General features: G+C 44.9%; 3 protein-coding genes across 4 annotated transcripts; 1 reads left to right on the top strand and 2 right to left on the bottom strand.

Moving 5' to 3' along the window:
* Window positions 1–704: 704 nt before the first annotated feature.
* CEP104 (centrosomal protein 104) lies at window positions 705–14,688 on the bottom strand. 2 transcript variants are annotated; one of them, XM_034068116.1, is made up of 22 exons: window positions 14,624–14,688; window positions 13,923–14,074; window positions 13,248–13,421; window positions 12,815–12,953; window positions 12,077–12,142; window positions 11,619–11,695; window positions 11,282–11,450; window positions 10,925–11,083; window positions 10,076–10,324; window positions 9,025–9,222; window positions 8,331–8,498; window positions 7,502–7,675; window positions 6,754–6,930; window positions 6,256–6,462; window positions 5,799–5,915; window positions 5,573–5,609; window positions 4,980–5,061; window positions 4,461–4,569; window positions 4,021–4,159; window positions 3,706–3,773; window positions 3,209–3,290; window positions 705–2,043 (listed from the first exon to the last, which is right to left on the bottom strand). In XM_034068116.1, the coding sequence occupies exons 2-22, from the start codon at window positions 14,033–14,035 to the stop codon at window positions 1,907–1,909; spliced, it is 2,841 nt and encodes a 946-aa protein (XP_033924007.1). In that variant the 5' UTR covers window positions 14,036–14,074; window positions 14,624–14,688; the 3' UTR covers window positions 705–1,906. The 2 variants fall into 2 exon arrangements, with proteins under 2 accessions (XP_033924007.1, XP_030899744.1); XM_031043884.2 differs by lacking the exon at window positions 14,624–14,688 and adding an exon at window positions 14,340–14,613.
* A 49-nt stretch (window positions 14,689–14,737) lies between these two features.
* On the top strand, window positions 14,738–19,292 carry DFFB (DNA fragmentation factor subunit beta). The gene is made up of 7 exons (XM_013127516.3): window positions 14,738–14,858; window positions 15,141–15,267; window positions 15,340–15,528; window positions 16,168–16,247; window positions 16,404–16,577; window positions 16,759–16,859; window positions 17,286–19,292. Exons 1-7 carry the CDS (start codon window positions 14,742–14,744, stop codon window positions 17,497–17,499), a joined length of 1,002 nt encoding a protein of 333 aa, XP_012982970.2. The 5' UTR covers window positions 14,738–14,741; the 3' UTR covers window positions 17,500–19,292.
* Window positions 19,293–20,135: 843 nt separating this feature from the next.
* On the bottom strand, window positions 20,136–21,954 carry C12H1orf174 (chromosome 12 C1orf174 homolog). Its single transcript, XM_034068417.1, has 3 exons — window positions 21,733–21,954; window positions 20,695–21,186; window positions 20,136–20,279 (listed from the first exon to the last, which is right to left on the bottom strand). The coding sequence occupies exons 1-3, from the start codon at window positions 21,952–21,954 to the stop codon at window positions 20,175–20,177; spliced, it is 819 nt and encodes a 272-aa protein (XP_033924308.1). The 3' UTR covers window positions 20,136–20,174.
* Between the last annotated feature and the right edge of the window lie 372 nt (window positions 21,955–22,326).

The following is a 22,326-nucleotide window of genomic DNA, read 5'->3' as shown; positions in this document are numbered from 1 at the left end:
GCACCGGGGCAGTGCCTGCTCCAGACTCGGCTCCGCACCTCGGGTGGGTGAAGAGCACCCGACTGCCATCGGGTAGAGCAAGGAGGAAGCGGTCGTACACAGAACCAGGATCGCGGGCTGATCACTGCCGTTGTTGATTTAAGCTTTCCAGTCCGAGAGTGTGGAGAGCTTTCCTCCTGCTAGCCAGGCCTGCCCCTGTGCAACAGCTCTGCGCCGGGATGCTCTGCAGCACGGGAATAAGCATCACTGGGTGTATCAGACCAGCGTTTGTTCTCCGACTGCAGAAGACACAAAGCATGAGCAGGCGGTGGGACGGGCAGGGTGATCATAGACTGGTTTGGGTTGAAAAGGACCTTAAAGCTGATCCAGCCATGTGCAGGGACCCGTTCCACTGGAGCAGCTGCTCCAAGCCCCTGTGTCCTTAAACACTGCCAGGGATGGGGCAGCCACAGGTTCACGACCCAGTACTGCCCTGGCCCACCCAAAACAGACAGCAGGCCTTTGGTAACAGAGCTTTTCCAGTGACCTACACAGGGGGGAGCTCACAATTTGATGTCCAAAAGGGAGAGTGCTCCAGGGCACGGCTCACAGCCCATCACAAATGCTGATCCCCAAGCAAGATCAACACGTGTTTTGCCTGCATAAGGTTCTCAAATAGGAACTTGTGTCACTAAAGCAGAAATAAACCCACACATACGTTAATATATATTCCTCATGTATGTATATATTTATTGATATATATAATTTGGAAGAGTTAAAGAAACTATAGAAAGGTTTCTAAAGTACAAGCACACTGATCTACCTGTGACATCGCTTCTCTTGCAGAGAGAATGACCACAAACTAGAAACCGAACGTATTACAAAATCAGTGCAGAACATACAAAATTCATTCCATGGTAGCAAAAACTCCAACCCCAAAAGGTCTGTCACCATCCTCACCCATCCTTGTAGCTGTACTGACACAGACCACCACGGAATTCTGCCCTGGAAAGCTCTGGCCTGTTACAGGTTGAAACATCGGGATGGTTGCTCTAAGGACAAAGCTCCACACATTGTGCCCCAGCAGAATTTGTTCTCTGCAAAGCTGTTAAATGGTCACATGCTGTATCCTACAGATGCTTATTTTAATCAAGATCTAACTGGAAAAGCTCAGCATTTAGAATTATCTGCATATAATTCTGGATTTAGAAATGAGTGAGCACACTAAAGCAGGAAACAAAAGGTCTAAATGGTTAAGTCAGGCTTTCCAGGGCCCCACTAAGGTTTTCTTTTCTTGAGGGGCCATTTCTTGGGGTATATTTTGGAATGAGCTGGGAGGTTATAAAGAATGATTTTGATTGCTACAGTAGCTCTGTGGGGACACTCTTATTAACCAAAGGGGATGCTTAGAATTGAACTTAACCCTGTGGTCAAGAGGCCTAAGGCACTTGGTGTGCAGCAAGCGGCCACAGAGATCAGCGACTTCATGTTCATGGGGTGGCAGGTCATATGGCAATATCCAACCAGCCCTTTGGCTTTTTCCTTTGGTGCTAATTCTTGCCATTAACAATATGCTTGAACTCATCAAATTACAGACACTGGTGTTAGAAACGAGAGCAAAGTGCATTACTACCACTCTCATTGGGGAAATAGTATACTATGAGGAACCAGAGAGCAATGCCTGGCCTGCTTTGTGCCATCAGGGAATGTGGCAGGCTGGATCCATCCCAAAATATCTGTGTATTTCCAGTGTAAGCATTTCTAGGAGAAAGCCACTATGCTGCACAGGCAGCTGACACAGTGCTGTGGTTATCAGGCTAGGCAAGTGCTGCTCAACAGGCCCGTGGAGTCAAACAAATAAGATGATATGAATTTCCCACACCTTTTAAATACCTACTATAAGCCAAAGGAAAAAATACTCGTCCTGTCATCGCTTTGTGTATGTTTTGCCACTGAGTTTATTTGGGCTCCCTCTTGGGACTGGGATCTTACTTCCTATAGAGGGAGATCGAGCTTTTGCTCCTGAAGGACCTGGTTTCCTTAAATACTGGCCACCCGTTTTGCCTGTGAAGAGAAAATACAGGTCATTATTGCAAGGACATCTGGTCCCAGCCTTGAATTTTACCTACCATTTTGATTCTCAAGAACTGTGAAACCTGAAAGACTGACACTGGCAACTAAATGTTGGTGGGCATCTGGTCTGAGGTGCATCTCCAAGGACTAAATGGTCAGGGTTCCTTTCCTAGCTCTAGGAAACTGTTCTGGAGCTTTAGCTCTATCCAGGCAGTATTTAAGCTCCTTCTGTGTTCCCAGATTCTAAGCAGCAGCAAACTAACTAGCATTCTCACAGGCAAATAGAAGACAGATGGACAGACATGATTGTATGTCCAGTCTGAGACTGGACACGGTTGAGTTTAGCCACATTCACTTAGCAGAGCTGAGAAGGTTCTGTCCAGGAGGCTGGAACAGCTGTAAAATGCAGGTATGAGCAAAGCAAATACCAGACACAGGAGGTTAACTCTAGCAATGACCTGAACGTGCTATGAACTAAAGAGCTCTGAGAGAAGTCTGAAGGAGGAAAGGCTCTGGATGTTACTGACCAAGAGAGTTTTTGTGCTGTGGGCAGGGAAAACAGCTTGTTTAACTTGTGTGTCCAGGAAAGAAAAGGATTTTGCTTCATAAATAGAGACGAGTGTTAAAAAAAGCCACCTGACATCAGCATCAATTTCTCTCAGTTGGTGAAGAAGCTGCACAATCATAGATTCTGCCTAGCTCCTGGGTCTGAATGGCAAAGGAAAAGCAGTACACAGCACTAACTATTCAATTCATCTCGTAATTAGGATTAGATTAGCATCCTCTGATTGGACATTACAAGCTAAATTGGGCCCTCAGTTCTCTGTGTCAGCGTTCAGGAGCTTGCCAGAATGTTAACTGTTTCCTGTCACACTGATTGTTCTATTCACAGTTGTACTGTCATGCAGAAAAAGCCCCAAACTGATCACATACACCAGCTCCCCAACCAACTGTGCTAATGCCTTGGTTTGAAACAGGATTGTTATGGAATGATTTTGAGAGTTTGCTCCCTGAGCACGCTGTATTTAGGTTAGGTTATGTAAAAAACTGAGTTGAACAAGTAGTAAGAGTCTGCTCTCGAGGATGAAACACTCCTCTTAGGTAAAAGGAATTGAGTAAAAAGCATAATCATTATGATCATAAAACAGTATCTTACCAGGCTGCACCAGAAGAGTTTTATTTAAGATGGAGAGCCTCCGCTGATTCATTTTACAGTCCATCAAGTGAGATTTCCAGCCCTGAAGTCAATCAAAAAGAAGTGATACTACAACACCAGTAAAATCAGCCAAGCTCTTAGGCAGTCACTATATATGCACATAGATGTTGAAACCACGAGGAAAACCAGGGTTGTGAACAGACCTTTTGTGACAGCATTTGAATCTGCTCACTCATAAAAGCATCTTATGCACCTTATGACCAATTGAAATAGAAATTAAGATATCCAAATCTTGATATGAAACCAGTAGATATTTTCAGCTGCTGAAAGCACACTCTGAATGTGCCAGATTTCCCAGCACTAAGCAGTAGCAGGGAACAGCATGGAGAAAGTTCTTCAAGGCAAGTTCTGAAGTCATTGGTATAAGGCAGTGTTAGAAAAGGACATGAATTCAGTCCCAGTGACATTACATCAGAGCAGTCTGGAAGGCATCTTACCTCCTCTCCTGGAGGAAAGTTGTCATGGCACAATGGGCAATGGTTTTCCACGTGTTCTGGCTTGGCAGCTGAAATGATGAGAAAAATAGTGCAAGAATTGCAAAGATAGGCTAAGTTCAAATACAAGAGGAGAGGTTGCACAACCAAGAGTGTAAAACTACTCCATGGCTAAACCAGCTCCACCCCTTTTATCATTAACTGCTCTCAAAGTCCCATGTTTAATCATCTACACTGAAACAAGATCAAAAGGAACGATGGGGCTTAATCCTTTGGCTTGACCTTTGAAGTTCAACTCTCCTCTTTGAAGCTACTCACAATTGCAAGTCTTGCTCTTAATATGTTTGGGCAACTCGTCTTTTGGAAGGGCCTCACCACACCGCTGGCATTTCCCAAAGCTGTCCTTTTTATCACAGTCAGTCAACAAGTGCTCTGTCAGGCTGGCTATTTCCACCACCTGCAATGGAGCAAAAGGCACCCAGTGAGCCTTGTGCTGTGCTGAGTAAAAGAGGAGTATTTAAAACCCTGCTTATGTGATTTTTGGAAGTTAAATCTCACTTTCCAAAACGGCACAGGGAAAATGAAATTTTAATCCATTAATACAATTTATAATGCTGCTCTGTTCAAAAAGTGCTACCCAAGATCACACTTGTGCTCAGCATTTGTCTACCTTAGCACTAAATATATCTTACAGCACCTTAAGACCAGAATAACGACAGTTAATGTCTTGTAGCAGCTCCAGAAAGTGTATGACTAACCCGTTTGCAGTGCTCACATCTGGTTAACATATGGCAGTGTTTCCAGTAATGGAGATCCAAGCCTTCCTCTGTGAAGGATTCGTCCCTTTCACCACAAAAAATACATAAGCTAGGGGAAAAAATACAAGCATCAGTAACATCACAGAGTGAAATGAAGGAATACTGCTGCTTCTGTTAGAAGCTGTTCTGAATAACAGTTACTATCTTGGTACACCTTATTTTCTTTACACAGTGCTTATAATGCGTTAGGGCATGTACAGATACTATCACATAATTTATGGTAACTACAACTGTGAAGCATTTGCTCACATAGAAAGATGTAATTCCCCAGAAGCACTGAGAACAGCTCACTGAGACTGGCTGTCATGGCTCCAGAGTTTTCTAATGCTTCCTCTGAGCCCTTATATCCTACACTACACACGACAGCTACAATACATCTTTGATCCACTGGAAAAACATTATTAGCTTGCAGGTTATACCAAGTGCTTAAGGTGATTGGAAGCTGCTCATCTAACTTACTTATCCAAGTAATTTGCAACAGAGGAACGATTGTCTGGAATCTCCACTGCTGCAGACTGTGGGCTTTCTTTCATCTGATAACCTGTAAAAAGAGAACTATTAAAACCAAAATCACATTTTAATTCACTTTCATGCATGCCTAGAAATATTATTTCTCTGCATCTTCCCAGTAAAAACACTGAGCAGAAGCACCCCATCACCATCGTGGTAACAAGCACCAAAAGCCAATGTACCTGCAGGCAACTGGGAAATTACTGCTTCAGTCATTTACAACAGTATAATATTTCAGTGGTGATTTTTACATGATCTCCCTCAGGTTGGGGAGAAATCTAAAGTGGTTTCAAGCCATATTAATTGTTATTAGAAATTAACTGGTTAGCTGGTGGCAATTTTTCTTCAGTGAACTTACCGGTTTCCTCTATGGCAGGTTGAGACTCAGCCACTCTGAAGCACTCTGGCATGTGTTTAAATAAGATAATTCAATAATCTATTAAGCACCTACAGTGTTTCAAAGACATCTTGAAGTATTTCCACATTTCTTAACACTGTTTGAAACATCTGCACATTTCTGAGCAGTATTTAAAACTACCTACCTTGAGCCTTCAGCTTCTGCAAGTCAGAGTCTTTCTCCTATTGAACAAAGAAATTTAAGTCAGAAATGTACTTAATGACTGTGATGCCTGACAGGGAGAACACGCTATATTCTGAATTTCCTCTGTCATTAAAAGCTCAGAAGCAGAGCCAATACATTACAATGCTTGTGCTGCTGGTGCTACAGCAAATCTCTCAGGTACTGAGGCAAAACCAAACCACCCTCACCTTTCCAGCTTGAACTTCTGCTTGCATCTCCTTCAGAGCTACCAGCTGACCTTGCAGGACTTTCATTTCTTCCTTCTTCTGTTTCTCTGCTTCTTCTCTTGCTGCCTTTCTCTGTGCCTGTCAAGGAGCAGTCTTTCAGTTACAAAAGATTTTGAACCATCTCTCATAGACAAGAAACTGCAAAACACATCAATGTGGAGCAAATGGTCAATGCAACAAGAAATATCCTGCATGGTTAAATGTTGCTACAGCAACACCTCCTTCCCCCTGAATTCCTCTGCCCTACCTGAAAGATAACACTACTACTAAAGTGTGAACTACAATGTGTTAACAGCACACCTGATGATGCTCTGCTACCTGTGTCATTCAGTGTCTAACAGAGCTGTCAAATCAGTATGTTACTCAGTTGGATGCAATGTTTAAAATAGCTATGTGGGTCTGCAATCTGATTACATACCCTGATTTCAGCTTCAGAAAGTTTGCCATCTATTTTGGTGAATCCATCAAAGAGTGTTTTATAGAGAACAGTCTTACGAATGGTTGCATCATCTGGAGGCAGATATTCCAGTACAGCAGCCCTGTGCTTACTGTACATGTCAAAGATAATCTGCAATGCCACATCGCGGACTTCATAAACTCGGTGTTCCAAAGCTCCTGTTGCAAACTGAACATAATAATAATAAGGCTCTATTTCCCCACATTTTTAATGACTTCTTTATTAGTCTATTATTTCACTGCAGTGGCAGAAATCTTTAAGCAAACAGGTTTTTATGAACACTTTCTGATGCAGTGATTCTTTTTCCCATATTGGCATCCTGCTTCCTCACAGGATTGTGTGTTGTCACCTCCAAGAGGCTCAAATTCTCTTCAGTAATCCACCAAACACTCCAAAACAGGCAGCCCCAATAAGAGAGCAACAGAAAAAGCTTTCTGTGCTGTAAGCTCAGGCTCCTACCTTCATGACATTGCTGATGGTAAACCCGGAGTTTTCAGTTCCCATGTCTCTCAAGAGGCATTGCACTAATTCCACTTGACTCATTGCCAGATGTGGTGCGGAGTTGGGTTTTAATGGTTGAACCAGATGAACTGGAACAATCTGAAGAGGTTTGACCTCGCTGCATAGTGCCATTTCCTAGAAACATACAGAGGGGCAGTGTGCATGTAGGAATGCTGAACAAGGGAAGTTAACTGTCTTTGCAAGATAGAGGTATAGTCTAAGTCACTTGTAACAAGTTAAGTAAAATAAAACAAGTCTTTTGTAAGAAGTAGCAGCTTTATTTGTTACTTTAGCAGCCAGAAGCTGCTTGCAACGGTTTTAAAGAGATTATCCGAAGGTTTGTTTTCACTTTTGGCATCAGGGAGAAAGCTACTGAGAAATCAATAAAGTCTTAGACATGCTCAGATGACTTACAGAACTGGAATGTGAGAAACATTTCAAGAGCTTACACTGAGCTATATGAGAAGGTAGACAAGAAGTGTTACAGAGGATACAAAGTCCTGACATTGCTGGACATAAATAGCTGGAAAACACACTGCAAGGATGCCGAGTTGGTTATACCACTTTGCCTCCCATATTCGGCATCATCCTTCAGAGCAGCAAACTCTGGTCTCAAAGTGAAGCCTGGTTAGATGTTACCTACCTACCTGTGAGCCCTGTGAAATATTAATGCAAATCAAACCCTAATTTGTAGTAAAACACTTACCTGAATGAAGTTAGAAGCCACAAGGCGAAGACGGGATGAAGAGTCTCCTGTTCTAGAAAGCAAATTTGGCAGCGTTTTTTCCACACAATGAGAAGTTTCCAGCTTTCCCAGTTTATGTTTCGGTATATATTGGGTAATGATCATTTTTAGAAGTTTCAGGGACGCTTGAAAAACCTAAGTTAAAAAGAACAAGAAAACACTGAACAAAAATAGCCCACAGATCCCTGTGTTCAGACAGCATTTTAGAATCTTCTCTGTACTAAAGAACAACAAGCAGCAACAGGAGTCTAGAATTACATTGACACCTCTAATAGAAGCTACTTCAGATACCTCTCTCTCAGAAAACATGTTGCTAGGGCTGAGGTGAAAGGCTTCTCATAAAGAGAAACACAGCTCTTGAGTTTTTTCTCTTCTTCTTGTTTAAGGTTTATTTGAAGCCTAAGGCTCCTTAGGCTGACTGCAGTCTCTCAGGTTGGAAACTAGAGGTTACTTCATTGCTCTATTTCAACTTGATAAAAACAAACAGGATCAACCACACTACACATTTATTGTAGCAGCAGTAGTTCCTCAAGCTCATTCCCCAGCCCAGGGCAGTATTTTCTGTGCTGCTGAATGACAGACATTGCCCAGTCCTTGGGCCCAACTAAAAGCTGACATTCCACTTGTTTTGGGGGTTTGGATGGGTTTGTTTGCTTGTTGGTTTTAGTTTAAATTTACTCAACAGTAGGTTTACAAACTATTTGTTCAAAGCATCTTAACCACATGGTTCTACGATTTTGGCTGCCAGATCTGCACTGGAGTATTTCTTACCCAATATATCACAACGTACCGAAGGCACTATGTCTTTGCTGGCTCTCCTCACAAGGAAAATAGCAGCCCTCAGCATGTTCTTTAAGTCCTCCTTTGGAGTGGTCACTGACACTTCCATCAGCTTCTTATACACAGCAAGCAATGCATCTTCTCGATATGACCAGGTTTTGGAAAATGCTCCTGAAACCTGAGCACAGAACAAGTTTATCTCTTAAAATGTCAGTGCTGATATTTCAGTATTTACTCAACATTAATATACAGAAACTGCCTCAAAAGAACACATGAACTTCAGCATGAAATCCCCAGGTATTTCCAACAGGAATCAGGCTTTTATTAAAAGCTCAGATATTTGAGAAACTATGAGGGAAATGGATTAACAGGTCAGGCTCAAGGATCCATTTCCTGCACAGCAATAGCTTCTCTCCCTGCAATAGACAGTGGCAAGTTATGGGTATTCTGGTAGGGTCCATACCCAAAAACAGTCTACCACATACTATCTGCTTAATAGCTCATCAAGTAAGCAATCATAAAAGCTACAGCACCATACAAACATTGCAAACAGGCACTCATATGTCCAAGGTCAACTTTTAATCTCAGATTTTTAAGTAACAGCTCTGAACAAGTGAACATCAGTAGGTGTTTGCTGACAGAGCGTGCAACAAATCAGCTCCACAGATCACAGTAATCTACGGGCTCATTTTGGTGTTCTTTACCAAAGCTTCTCCAAACACTTCAAGAGCAGGGCTGGCCTCCCTCAGTGCCTTCTCACTTAACGGTTCTGGTTCCCCAGTAATGCCACTTCTTGGAGTATCATCAATATACTCTTCAGCCATCCCTGGCTCCAGGTATGCGACAGCTCCATCAGATTGTTTCCGGATGGCTGGAAGAGGTGTCTCGTCATATGGTAAAAACTGAATGTAACAGAGAAAAGTTGCTGTTCTAGAAATGACTTAGATGTGAAGTTGTTTCATCACAAATTGACTTGATTTCAATGCATTTTTCCCCCATTAAAGCAGTATTGCTTTACAATTACATCCAGGTGTTGCAGTTCCCATAAAATCATGAAGAAATGGAATCAGTGCCTGTGTATGAAACTTCTTTCTCATCTACAGAGTACAATAACACACAAAATGTCTTTTGTGGAAGTGCATGCACGTACAGAAGAAATCACCTGCTGATAGGAAGCCAGCAAGCCATAAAGCTTTATTTGTTAACTAAGTCAATATCCTGGTAAGAACAAATATTGCTACTACTAGAGACAACACAAGTCTTCCTTAGCTTTGCCAAAAGCAGGAGCAGCAAAACCTAAAGATTAAGCTAACCAGACACTGTGATTTTCTTCCTCTCCTTAGACACGACACCAAGACTCTTATTCCACAACCACATTCCAACAAATTCCTTTGCTACTATAGATTTATCTGGCCTGATCTCTCAGAAGGAGATTTACTAAGCCACTAATAGAGCAAGCAGAATTCAGCTTCCACTGTATTGGACACACAACCCCTAAATAGTCATTTAGTGTCTACTAGCTTCCAGTCATCTGTTTGTAAACTAGATATAATCAACTCCTTTTTGCCTCTATCTCGATGAACATTTCCAAAAGCTTCCAAAGAAATTCAGGCACAAAGAAGACCAATGCCAATAATTACCAGGGTTAATTTCCGGTAATGTATAAGCCATGAGTATAACCACAAAGACCTTGTTTTGAAGGCTGAATTCACAACCATTTGCTCTGACAGATTTCTGCAGAGGTACGCTACTTACATTTTCTTTGGGAAACACTTCCCTAGGGGTTGCGGGATGAGTCTTAGGAGGAGGAGGGGACTGATGGGGAACAACAGGCTCAGCAGAAGTGGGATCTGCTGCCCTCTCTTCCAGCAGAGGCTCTGCTCTCCGCGACTCTCCTTTAGGGGGCTCTGTGTGCTCACAAGGAGATGAAGTTGCAGGTTTGGTGCGCTGAAGATTGTCAGTGTAAGTCACAGGCTCCAAAGGCAATTCAGATGGTTTTCGAATCTGAGAAAAGGAAGATTTTGCAAAGCAAGGCTGACAATGTTCTAAAATGAGAGTTGGCACAGCCCCAGATCTGACAGTCACCAAGATTCTGCAGCTTTCAGGTAACTGTCAGACCCCACTCAGAGATGTGTAATCATTTCCACTGAATGCAGCTTGGTGAATCAGGAAATAATTCTGTGTGGATGCGTGTCAGGAAATGATAAAGCTTCCTGTTCCAAGAACAATATAAAACTATATATATCTTATCACAGTAATCCTATCTGGTCATCCTTGATGCCAGCCCAAGCTTGTTACACCCCTTCAAAATATAAGAGTTCCTTACTCATCTGCATCAGGTAGCCCTCAAATTCTGCAAAACATTCAGCATTCTTATGTCATTTGCTTGAGATCTCAACAGTCCAATGCAATGCAGTTTATGGAGAATTAAACATGTTCATAAAATGCAAGGCTTTGGTTAAGGAAATCCACATGGCAAACTTCAAATCCTCACCTAATTGTCATAAAATACCAGTGTACCAACTCTTATTCTTTGACTCTCTTAGGCTGCTCTGCCACTTCTCTTTACACCAAGCCTCCTGAATTAGGAAGAACAGTACCCACCATCAGCTCTGCATCCAGAAGGTCATGCAGCTCCAGCTGCTGATACACCTTCAGGCGATACGCTTCCATTTGCTGTTTCTTCTTTTTAGCAAGATCATAATCTTCTTTCTCTACAGCACAGCGTTTCTCCACCTCGTACCTCCCAAGTCTCTCCCCTACCTAGCAGACAGCATAGCAGGCTAGTTTGGAATCACATTACTGTACCTATATTAAAGTTATTCAACTAAACTATCTGTTCTTAGAATTACTCTTTGAAAATATACTGGAAACCATTATGGTTCCACATGAACACAAGGGTCTCCAATAGGCTGTTGGACTACTGTTTGGCTTAAGAGACAAAGAGCCTTTCCACAATACCTTCTGCAGGTCTGCAATAGCTTGTTTGAGTTTCTTGGCATAATCATAGCGTTCATGATGGACAGCTTCTCGCTTCTTCTCATCCAGTCTACGTATTATCTGAGCAACTTCTGGATCCTGGTACATGTCAAAAGCCAGATCATCCAGAGGGGAAATGGAGTCACGTTTCCTGAAGGTATAAAAGGAATAAACTCAGCTTTCAGTTCATCCAGAATAAGCGAGGCTGAGCATATGTCTTCTCTTTCCACTAGCAGGGAACTAAAAAAGCAGAGGGACTAAGAACTACTTTAGTCCAAGCAGATGTTTTGCCAGGGTATACACAAAAGAACATCCTTACCCGAGGTAAGTTCCATCTAAGGCAGGATCATCTGATTTAATTCCTAAGTATTGATCTATCAGCTTCTCTCTGGAAGGCTTTGGAAGGGGAAAGAAGAAATATCTTAGTGTGCATTCATCAATATCAAGTGCACGTTCAGGACAGAGATTCTGGCTTGCCACAATCGACAAAAGCAATGTAAATTATAGCCCTTGTTATATGTTTTGGGGTGTCCTGAAACAAGAGAATTTGGAGAGGCTGAAAGTGCAAATGTTCCAAATGACTGTATTTTTAATACCCACATATCAGGCTCCATTCTTGAGAACATCATTAAAACATTAAAGAAAATTAATAATTAACACATGGCAGCTCTGCTACAGCACAAAACCAGCAGAAGAAAGATGCACTCCATTACCCCAGGAACCCTGTAACTGAACACATGTAGGAACAGTAAAAAGACAGGGCTGCTTTACACTTACACTGTTAGTGCTGCCATTGCTGTAGTCTGCTGGATCTCCAATAATGTTTATAGCTACTAGGGCAACCTGGGATAGATTTAAAGCAAACATAAATGCATAAGGTCATTACTTTTCCCATATCTTATGAAAACTGAAACAAAAAAGTGGAACAAAAAGACAAAAATTAGAGCTGGTGGTCTCCAGAGTGATATGGAAGCAAAAAAACAGCACTAAGTGCCAAATGTACTTCATGCTCCATTAAAAATTTATTACCAAGTCTCCAGACCACATTGCACAGCCATCGCTGCTCCCTTTTCTGGTCTGGGATGAAAGGGAAGAGACTCACTGTAGAACTGAGGCAAGTATTTGCTGTTTCTGTATCAGGGTGGCTGTACAATACCTTCACTTAACATCACATCAGATCCTATGGACTGAGTGCCTTTGTAAGGACCACAGAGCTGTTCTTAGAGGAAGCCCTTTGTCCTCAGAGCAGAGCTTCACCCGCTGTCTGCAAATCAGGACAAGAGGCAGTAATGGAATGGGCACTTGACTTGTTTGTTCTGGGTAAGTTGCATGCACTTGGTTATGATCCCAAGCCACTCAGAACCTCTTATTTGTATTTTCTGGTTAAAGGAAACCAAATATAAATCCAACTGACATTTTTAGCTCCTGTAATTCAAGGGAGCAGATTTCATTGTCTGTTCTGTATTACTGACGTGTCATCTAGCTTATCAAGTAAGAACTTGTAACTCAACTTACCTGACCATATACATTGTATTTATTGACATAATTTTTATGGAAAATCAGCTTCAGGTACTGACCAACTGCATCCATGTACACAGACTTTAACTCTCGTGCTCTGAAATCAGTCTTTTCATTGTCCGAAAGAGGAACATAGCTGAGAAGGAAAACGTAACAAGTCAGCAGAGGAACCATACAAATACACAGCTAGATCTTTGCTCCTCAGCTGAGGACTTTGGTAAGGTTTAAAACTCATAAGTGAAACACGTGCTGTGACCTGACAATACTATTCATGTCTCTTATACCTATATTTTCAGCTTTGTTACCCACCTAAGCAAATACAGAATCTCTCTGCTGCTTCCAGCATGCTGTAGCCATATTACTGCACATTATTTCCTCCTGAAGACCTTTTGATTAATGTAATAAAACCATTTAGAGCTGTTTTACTTACCCTAGTCTGTGAAATCTCTCTGACTGATAAGGAGCAAAGTATTCAGGCAAGCTTTCGCTGATGTAGAACTCAACTTTGCTTGAAATCATGTACTGGTGAGCAAGCAACTGCAGCTTTCGTATTCGACATCTCTCCACCAACTGCAGAACAATTTCCTGTGGATACTGACAGAGTCTGCAAACACACACGAGTTCTGAATCATCCTTTTATAGATGATTTCACTTCCAACTTGAGTAACATTTAATTACAGAGCTTTCCAAGGTTATTATCACTTACATCAGCACTACAAATGTCATGAAAAGAAACCAAGGAGGAGAAACACTTTTCACTTCACTGCACACATGTGTGCGTTAAGGTGTCCATACATGTCTAGAAGATATGCTGAGAAAACTGGATTTTTAATACTAAGACAAAGCAGTTGCCAACTCCAAAACTGACGAGAATACAAACAATTCCCTTTCCTTCTTTCAAATAACTTCATTTAAATCCAATGTGATGCTTTTAGGTGGTAACCAAGGTGCTTTTTTCCCTATAAAATAAGGATTCCATGGGATTAAAGTAATTTCTTTTGGTTGGTTTATCCTCAGTTTGGCCTGGGATGCTGTGACCACCCTGACACGGCATCATCTGCTTATTTCAAAGCCAGTCCATGCGTGTCCCAACCCCTTGAGATACCTGGGTGATCGCCATCCATTCACTGTTGGTGCATGAACCATCAGCTCCTTCGCGCTGAAGCCATCTTCGTGTCCTGATGAACTAACAACTATAAACCCGATCTTGTGGGGCATCCTGCAGACATGAGCCAGTCAAAGCCACAGTGTTTCAAGCTGGAAGGGCAAGAGAAGAACACTGAAACGCTTCAGTCAAAGAATGAAGACCCATGGGCCATCAAGTCAGCAAATGATGAGGGCAAATCTAAGTTTTCTTTATAATTTCAGCACCAGAAACCACACCATGTTCTCATACTGAGCAGTTTGCCTGCACTTAACACAAGGGGGGGTTAGCTAACTCATATAACAGCCAAAGTTATAAATTAAGCAACAATGAAGAACTAGGTCAATTTAGCACCTTTCCACAGCTACACACACACACCTGGGCTGCTGACAGGGACGGCACATGGAAGAACAACGGGAAAGACAAGCACCAGAGACCACCGCTATCCCTACCCCGGTACCGCATCACAGCATCAGTTTCGGCCCCTTCCCTCCTCCTCCTCCCGCTGCCCCCGGCCGCTGCAGCACAGACCGCCCCCCGCCGGCTCGGGGGTACGGCCGGACAGCGGACAAAGCCTCGGGGCCCTCGGGGTTGGCTCTGCCCGGCCGGAGGGAGCGGAGGAGCAAGGGGGAAGCGGCCAGGCCGGAGCAGGCCCCACTTACCTCAGCGCGGCCCCACCGCCGGGTCTCATGGCAACGCCGCGCCCAACGCCGCGCATGCGCGTCGGCCGGGGCCGTCTGCTCCGCTCGGGGCGCCTGCGCAGAGGGAGCCGCAGCGGCGATGGCGGAGCCGGCGCTCTGCGCCTTCCGGGTGCGCGGGCGCTGCGGGCCGCGGAAGTTCGGGGTGGCGGCCGGGAGCCTGAGGGGGCTGCTGCGGAAGAGCTGCCGGCTAATGCAGGTGCGGGCATGGAGCCTACGGGGCTGCTGCAGGTGCGGGTCTGGGGCTGCTGCAGGTACGGGCATGGAGCTGCTCCGGGAGAGCTGCCGGCTGCTGCAGGTGCGGGCCGGGAGCCTGCGGGGGCTGCTGCAGGTGCGGACCGGGAGCCTGCGGGGGCTGCTGCAGGTGCGGACCGGGAGCCTGCGGGAGCTGCTCCGGGAGATCTGCCGGCTGCTGTAGGTGCGGGCCGAGGGCCGCAGCCAGGAGCAATGGTCCGGCCCTCCTCACCCGCCCGCGGGGCAGCTTCCTTTGCCAGGCAGCCGCCTCTGCCTCTATGAGGACGGGACGGAGCTGACCGAGAGCTACTTCCGCACTCTGCCGCCGCAGACCGAGCTGGTGCTGCTGGGACCGGGGGAGAGCTGGCATGGCTGTGAGTGCACCGGGCCGGGCACTGGGGCAGTGCCTGGGGCAGGCCGCTGAGCCGGCTTCGTCCTCATCGCAGGTGCCAGCGATATCGAGCGGTTCCTCGTCGCCTTCTGCACGCAGGGGGAGGCCGTGGTGGAGGCTGCTCGGAAGCTGCTCAGCGATGAACGGGCTCCCAGGAGGCAGAGGCTGCTGGCGGATCTCATCCACAACCTGAGCGAGAACATCCTGGCCGAGGACAAGGAGGAGGATGAGAAGTGGTTTGAAGGTGCGTCCGGTGACTGCAGGGAGCTGCTGGAGACACTTCTGTCATTCCTGCTGATCTTGAAGTAGAGTCATTCTATCATAGCTGAAAACTGGGAGCAATTCTGGCTGGGGCTGTTTGGTACTGTGTCAGGGGATCAGTGATCACATTTTCAAGGTTTCTGTACAATATATGCATATTTAGCATCAGAAAACAGCTAAAACCACTCCAGTGTTCCCTGTTGCTCTATCCAACAGATAGAGCATCTGGAATACGTTGTTTTCCCCATTAGTACAGGTGTGCATTTACAATGTTAAAGATTTGCTACTAGTATCCTGCTAAATGCAGGTACCAGCTAGCCTTGCTTTATAGTTTCTTTCACCCCCCCTCACAAGCTGCCCTTCCCAAGTCGTTGTTGTGGCTCTTCCTGAACAATTGCTTTCTTTTCCCAATCTCTTTAGCAAGTAACAACTATAACATTGGCTACTGCTCTGAGAGCTGGTGCTCTGCGTGGGCTTTTAAATGCTAAAAGCAGGGTAGTCCTGATCCAGTGAAGTGAAAATGAGAATGAAAACCATCTGCACACGGAGTTTGGAAGGAAGGGGGAAGGCAGAAGCCCTGCTCTAAGAGTAACTAAGTTAAAACACACTTAACTCCCTTTAGGTCTAGAGTCTCGCTTTAAGAACAAGTCAAGCTATATGCGATACAGTTGTGAAAGCAGAATACGGAGCTACATGAAAGAGGTAAAAGGTTCTATTGAAGAGCTTATTTTCAAGATGCAAGTTAATTCTGCGATCATATATAAAAGACTTCTACAGAATGACAGTGATTGTAGAAAAGAACTTCAGGCTGCTACAGGCACCAAGGAATGATTGGTTTGGGGTTTTTCCCTTCTCTAGGTTAGCAGCTTCATTTCAAATGTTCATCCTACAGCAAGAGATAAGTATAAAAGGATCATTGACATAATGGCAGATAAACTGAAATCTGTGAAATACAATGGATGCTACTTTGACAGAAGGGAGAAGGAAGCAGCAGCTCGCCTGTGCACCACAGAGGGGTGGTTCTCTTGTCAGGTGAGTTCAGCCCTTTCTAAAACAGGCTTGTTTCCAGCAAGCAGCACTCTTGGTTTACAGCAGAGGAAGGAAGGAGTCAGCTGGATGTGTACACAGTGTGGTATTGATCTTGGCAGGGCAATGGTGTGGGTGATCTGTCTTGAGTCAGTCCTGATGAGCAGGGCATCCTCTTGTTTTATAGGGACCCTTCGACAGAGATGAGTGCCCGTGTAAGCATTCCATCAACCCCTACAGTAACAGGGAGAGCAGAATCCTCTTCGGTACCTGGAATCTCGATCACATGTATGTACAAAGTATTAATCCAATCTGCCCTTTATCTTGGGCAGCAAAGGAACAGCCAGAGTCTTTACCCACCCCCTGTGCAGTTAGCTCTGCCAAGATGAGTGCACTGTGATAAAAGATGCTTGGGTGCTGCAGCTGCTTCTCATGACATAAAATCCTGAAGGCAGATGATAATGCTGCCTCATTAGCTGCTTTGCTTCTGTTCATAGAACATACCCTTCCTCACCACGTCCCCCTTTGTGGGGACTCCTCTCTGGCAAACCCTCAGTCCTGAGGCAAATGGGATGTGCTAAATTTCCTCGGGTTGGGAAGCCTGGTTAGAGTGAAGGAATTTACATTCTGCCTGCCTCTGAAAGGAAGATGGATGCTCTATTATCAAAACAAGCCTTTTAACAGCAATACTGTTTTCTCTTTTGTGCACTGAAGAATAGAGAAGAAACGTGCTGTTGTCCCAGAACTGGCAGAAGCTGTCAAAACACAAGATGAAAGGGAAGTGAACTGGGAATACTTCTATCAGCTGCTGTTTACTGTGGATAATTTAAAACTTGTACATATTGCTTGCCATAAGAAAACCCATCATAACCTGAGCTGTGACAAAACTAAGATTTACAGGAGAAGAAAACACAACCACAGGATTTGATAGTGCATCTCTGGAAGTGCCTTCTGCTTCCTTCAAAATCATGTTGGTTTTGAACAGCTCTAGTTTGCTAAAGGACTTAATTTCAGAGTCCCTGCCAAAAGGGACTTGCCAAGTAATTCAGCTGCCATCTCACAAAGCATACAGGTACTTCATGCTTAATTCTGGTTCCCTGCTTTCTCACTTCAAGCCTGCCTTCCATCACACTGTTAAAATACAGATGCAAGTCCGTATAAAACTGAGGCCAGAGGCTGACAGGGATTAAGCTCTACTGCCTCTCTAGCCATGACAAACAGAGGTCCAAAAAACTAATTCTAGATGTGAATTTCTCTGAACTTTAAGCCAAAGCAAGTACTTCAGGATAATTATTCTCCTCCATGCCTTTTCCAGGTGATAACCACTGTATTTCAGCTGTGCTAAAGGGGGGTTCAGTGACAGAGCTGCTGGCTCTTCTGTGCTGAAACACCCATGACCCCTCTGCTACGGAAGAGCAAGGCCATGGCACATCTTTGCTTCTGCCACCTTGGATCTGTAGCATCTTCCCCACTGGTTTCTCTCTCCTTTCTGTTTCTGCTTCTGTAACTTGAGTTTGCTTGAAGCAACACAAGGAAAATAACTGCATAATCAGTTTTACCTGGTGCTTCAGAGAATACTGCCTTTGTAAAACACTTCCTACCTCAGGTAACAAAATACAAATGGATCAATTTTTACTTGATTTTTTAAATACCAGCTGACAGCAACTGAATTTATAGGGACTGTCAGTGTAAATGATGGGAATTGCTTCAAATTAAAAAATTGACACCATTTTCCTGTCTGAGTACATGGAGGCAGAGGAGCAGGAGTGGTTAATGAGGTGTAACATAGCATGGCAATTCAAGATGGAAAGGCTGAGCACAGGGAGATTGCCAGTAGAGCACTAGCTGCTGCCTGTAAATAACTTCACTCTCTTCCCCCCCCATGTTGTTGGTGCTCTTCCCTACCTGAGTAAACCCAAGCTCGTCCACACAGAACAGTGTAGAGGTGTTACTGATGAGTGAGCCATGACCTACTATGTCTTAGAAATGCAGGAGCTTTCCTACAGAGAGTAGGAAACAACCAACTCAGCCCCCCTCAAACATTTCAATATCAAATTGAAGTAGGAGCATTTTTAGTACGGGATTTTTAGCACCAATGCACTGAATCAATCCTTCCATATCAGCTTACTGACTATACATCACTGGTACCCAAGATAACAAACACTCACTGCAGTGGTTTGACACTGGGGATGGCATCACAGCCAAGACCCTGATGACAAAACAGTTGTCATCTGTACAGTGCACTTCCTACAAACTGAGAATCACTGTTTTGCACAGTGCTGAAAACAATCCCAAATGTCTGTGTGCAAAGCCGTATTTGCTAGAAAGAGACAGCAGCAGATAAAGCATTTAAGGAAAGCTGGGAGAGCTGTTTCAAGCTGGAGTTGTGCTGAGAACCATGAATATGCTATTAAAAAATTAGATTTTTCTGTGCTAAAGAATTAAGAGTGAAAAGGAGCCAAGAAATATCGTTGACAGAAACAATGCATCAGCTGGAGTGGAAATGTGAATAAATTAACATGTCATGCATATACAATTTGTTTGACTTACAACTTTTGAATGTTTAACAGGCTGTAACTGTAGAAATTAATATTTATTTAAACCATCTGCTGATAACATTTTCTCTGTATTTTATAGAAAAGGAGAAGAAACTGTAACAATAAAGATCTGGGAGCTTATCGCATAATCACACTTTCAAAGATGTATTATCATAAACACTGGGGGAGTTCACAGTTCTGAAACCATCTGAAATTACTCATTACTGGGTACAAACGCAGGCTAGAACAGTAGATGTGGTGGGCTGCCCTCCATCCTTAGCGGGCAATACTCACTCACCTCCAGATCAAGCCTCCCACTGAGTACTTTTATTCCTCCTTTATCACCATTGATGCATTTGCTTACAAAATCTCTATTCCTAACCCTGGGAAGTCAAGTGAAAATAGTGCCTATGTTGCCACAGGCAGTGCTCACAGCTGCTCTGGTGGAAGAGGGAGGCAGCCAGCTTCATGTGGTTGCTGTTAAGAGAACTGACATGCAGTAAGAACTACTTGACTTCCAGAGATTACCATCACTGCCTTCACACTGAATCTATGTACTTAACTTTACCAGTAGAACAGCATTTCAACCAGTTAAGATACAAACAGTGCAACACACACAACAGAGGCTGGTGTCCCTCTTGGTTCTGGGGAGTCAACTTGGCTGCATTACTAACAGGATGCCATAAAGGCAGACATCACAGAACTCATAGCAAAAGAAACTTGTTCTAACCTGGTTTAAGTGGCCATTTCTGAAAAAGAAGAGATCAAGTGTTCACCCTAGGCAGGGCTTTAAAATCATAAGCTCTGAGAACTTCCATCTTCCCAGATTTTTTCCTAAACATTAGTGGTAAAACGCTAACACAATTTCCTTCCAAATCACTGACAGTTCAGTCAATCTTAGCCCCAGACAACTGTGGGAGAATCCTGTATCTGCCAACTCCAGCAAAACAAACTCCACCACTTCTCTCTCCGAGAAAAGGCAAACACAGACACCTTATGTTAGCAACAGCCACCCAGCCTCACGTGGTTGCGAACAAAAAGGGTTTAGTTTATTTACACTTTGCTGTTAGACAACATCCTCTTCCTCCTCCTCCTCCTTTGCAACGAAGTGCAGCTTTCGGTGTTCTCGCCTGCTCATCGTTGTGCTCAGAAGAGCAACTGCTGGGAGATCCTTTAAAGAAAGGAGAAAAGCAGTGAGGAAAGTGTTGTGGCAAATGGCAGAGCTCCCCCCTCCCCAGAGGTTCACATCCTGCCACTTCTGATACCCCAGGGCACCAACACAATGAGAAAACAGTGACAATAACACTATGTATATGTTAACACTACAGTACAGCTATGTCTTTATGAATAAAAATACCCATCTTATAGAACTGGACTAAAGAATTTAATATGAAAGGTTTTATATCTGAAATTAATCTAGCTGGGCAATCACTTCCACCTCTGACCAAGGCAGTTCTATCTAGGGGACAGGGATATGATGCCAGATAACTACAACTGGGAGTCCAGCCTAATGAAGTTTGCGGCTGCAAGACTTGAGTGGAACAGCTGAGCATCAGCTCATCACAGAACAGAGTCAGTCATCTCACCTGCAGAAACTCCACATTGCCAAAGAACCGGTCCATGGGCATCGGCTGGTTGCTGTCTTCATCCACGAAGACGCTGCTATCCAGTCGCATCACCTTCGCTGGGAGATCAGCATCCTCCGAGCCAGACCCATCGGAAGCTGCGCTCTCACTGCTGTTCTCTTCACTGCAGACACAAGCATGCACATCTTTACCACTGTCCATTTCTGATGGAGCATCGCCTGATTCCACTGCATGCGGCTTGTGAGACACATTATGCTCCTTTCCCTCTTCCTCTCTGCTAGTCTCTGGAATGCTTCCACCTTTTTGCTGGTGAATTACAGCGTGGTCTCCTGAATCCTCTGAACATTGCTCCTCATCAGTTAGAGGTGTTTGCACAAACACAGACAGGGCTGCATGCCCAAATGGAAGTCCTTGCTCAGGTTCTACTAGACCAAGCTCTTCAGTTTTTAGCCTCTTTGAGGGTTGTTCCTCAGCTGCTTTCTGTGAAGGGCACTGTTAGAAGAACAGAGAAGATCCTAAAGCTTAACTGGAAGAAAGAAAAACACCCTATCTCTTTAGCTTCAAGGCTGGCCGTGGATCTGAAGGGCTTGAGCAGCACCTTCATCCATAGCTGCACCACTAGGAAAACAGCAGGACAGGGGAGCAGACAGTTTGCACTAAGGCACACTCCATCCCCAGGAGCAAGTTACTCCTCAAAACATAAACTAGCACCATACGTGGCCAATCACCGTTTCCATGTTTTCCTAGAAATGCTGTAGATGGCAATTAACATAGCAGGACAGATATTGCCAGGCTAACATCCCATCACCGAGCTTTACACAGTAAAACCCCCCAAAGCTGCCCCTGGAGCACAAAACCACACTCCTGCACTGGAACTCTGAACCCAGGAGTGCAACGAAGTGATGGGAAGGGAAGAAAAGCACCAAATTCACGTCAATTCTCCAGCTAATTCCCTCACGGCCATGCTCCGTCCGTAGCTGTTAACTCCCCGCATCCCCTCACGGCTGCTGCCGGCCCCGCGGCCGCCCCCCTCCCTACCTGGCCTGGCGGCTGGGGGCCGGTCCGGTGCTGCTGCAGGGCCGCAGGTGATGCTTCCCCGGCCGGCTGAGCGGAGGCGGCCGCCGGGCTCCGGGGCTCCCCGGACCGCTCCGCACAGGGCCCGAGGAGCCGCTGCCCCGGGGGAGAGGAGCCGGAGCTCTCGGTGTGGCTGCCATCCAGCGCCGGGCTGCCCGCCGCCATCTTGGGGTCCGCGCTCGCCATCTTGTGGAGCCGCTGGGCTGCGGAGAAGAAGCGGAGGCTGAGTCCTTCCTGGCGGCCGGTGGGGATGAGCCCAAGCCCATCCCATAGAGCCTGCCCTGCCCCGAGGGTTAAATACACTCCAGCAGATTGGAAACAGGTGTTTGCCTGATGGGCTTCAGCCGGGGGAACAATCCTGCCTCCTGGCTCTACAGGTGACCAGCGTTTCGGAGCTTCCCCGTGGTGGTTTCCTTGCTCCTGCTCCAGAGTGTGCGGCCAGGGTGGTATGATCAGAGATGCCTCTCAGTTCATCTCTGCAGCCTTCAGGGAACAAATAAGATCAGTAACTCAAATCCCTCTTTTAACTTCAAGGACTGTCAATAGCAGAGGAATTTC

Source organism: Melopsittacus undulatus, chromosome 12 (genome assembly GCF_012275295.1).
Source record: "Melopsittacus undulatus isolate bMelUnd1 chromosome 12, bMelUnd1.mat.Z, whole genome shotgun sequence".
Taxonomy (NCBI): Eukaryota; Metazoa; Chordata; class Aves; order Psittaciformes; family Psittaculidae; genus Melopsittacus; species Melopsittacus undulatus.
This window is presented reverse-complemented; position numbering and strand designations above follow the sequence as displayed.

Coding starts and splice junctions, on each gene's coding strand:
- DFFB (XM_013127516.3), top strand. CDS start 14,742: ATGGCGGAGCCGGCGCTCTGCGCCTTCCGGGTGCGCGGGCGCTGCGGG. Junction 15,529..16,167: donor GGATGAGAAGTGGTTTGAAG/GTGCGTCCGGTG, acceptor AACTCCCTTTAG/GTCTAGAGTCTCGCTTTAAG. Junction 16,860..17,285: donor ACCTGGAATCTCGATCACAT/GTATGTACAAAG, acceptor TGTGCACTGAAG/AATAGAGAAGAAACGTGCTG.
- CEP104 (XM_034068116.1), bottom strand. CDS start 14,035: ATGCCCCACAAGATCGGGTTTATAGTTGTTAGTTCATCAGGACACGAA. Junction 11,451..11,618: donor TTAGATGGAACTTACCTCGG/GTAAGGATGTTC, acceptor TTATACCTTCAG/GAAACGTGACTCCATTTCCC. Junction 9,223..10,075: donor AAGTGTTTCCCAAAGAAAAT/GTAAGTAGCGTA, acceptor TGTTACATTCAG/TTTTTACCATATGACGAGAC.
- C12H1orf174 (XM_034068417.1), bottom strand. CDS start 21,954: ATGGCGAGCGCGGACCCCAAGATGGCGGCGGGCAGCCCGGCGCTGGAT. Junction 21,187..21,732: donor GCCCCCAGCCGCCAGGCCAG/GTAGGGAGGGGG, acceptor TTCTTCTAACAG/TGCCCTTCACAGAAAGCAGC. Junction 20,280..20,694: donor GCAATGTGGAGTTTCTGCAG/GTGAGATGACTG, acceptor CTTTCTTTAAAG/GATCTCCCAGCAGTTGCTCT.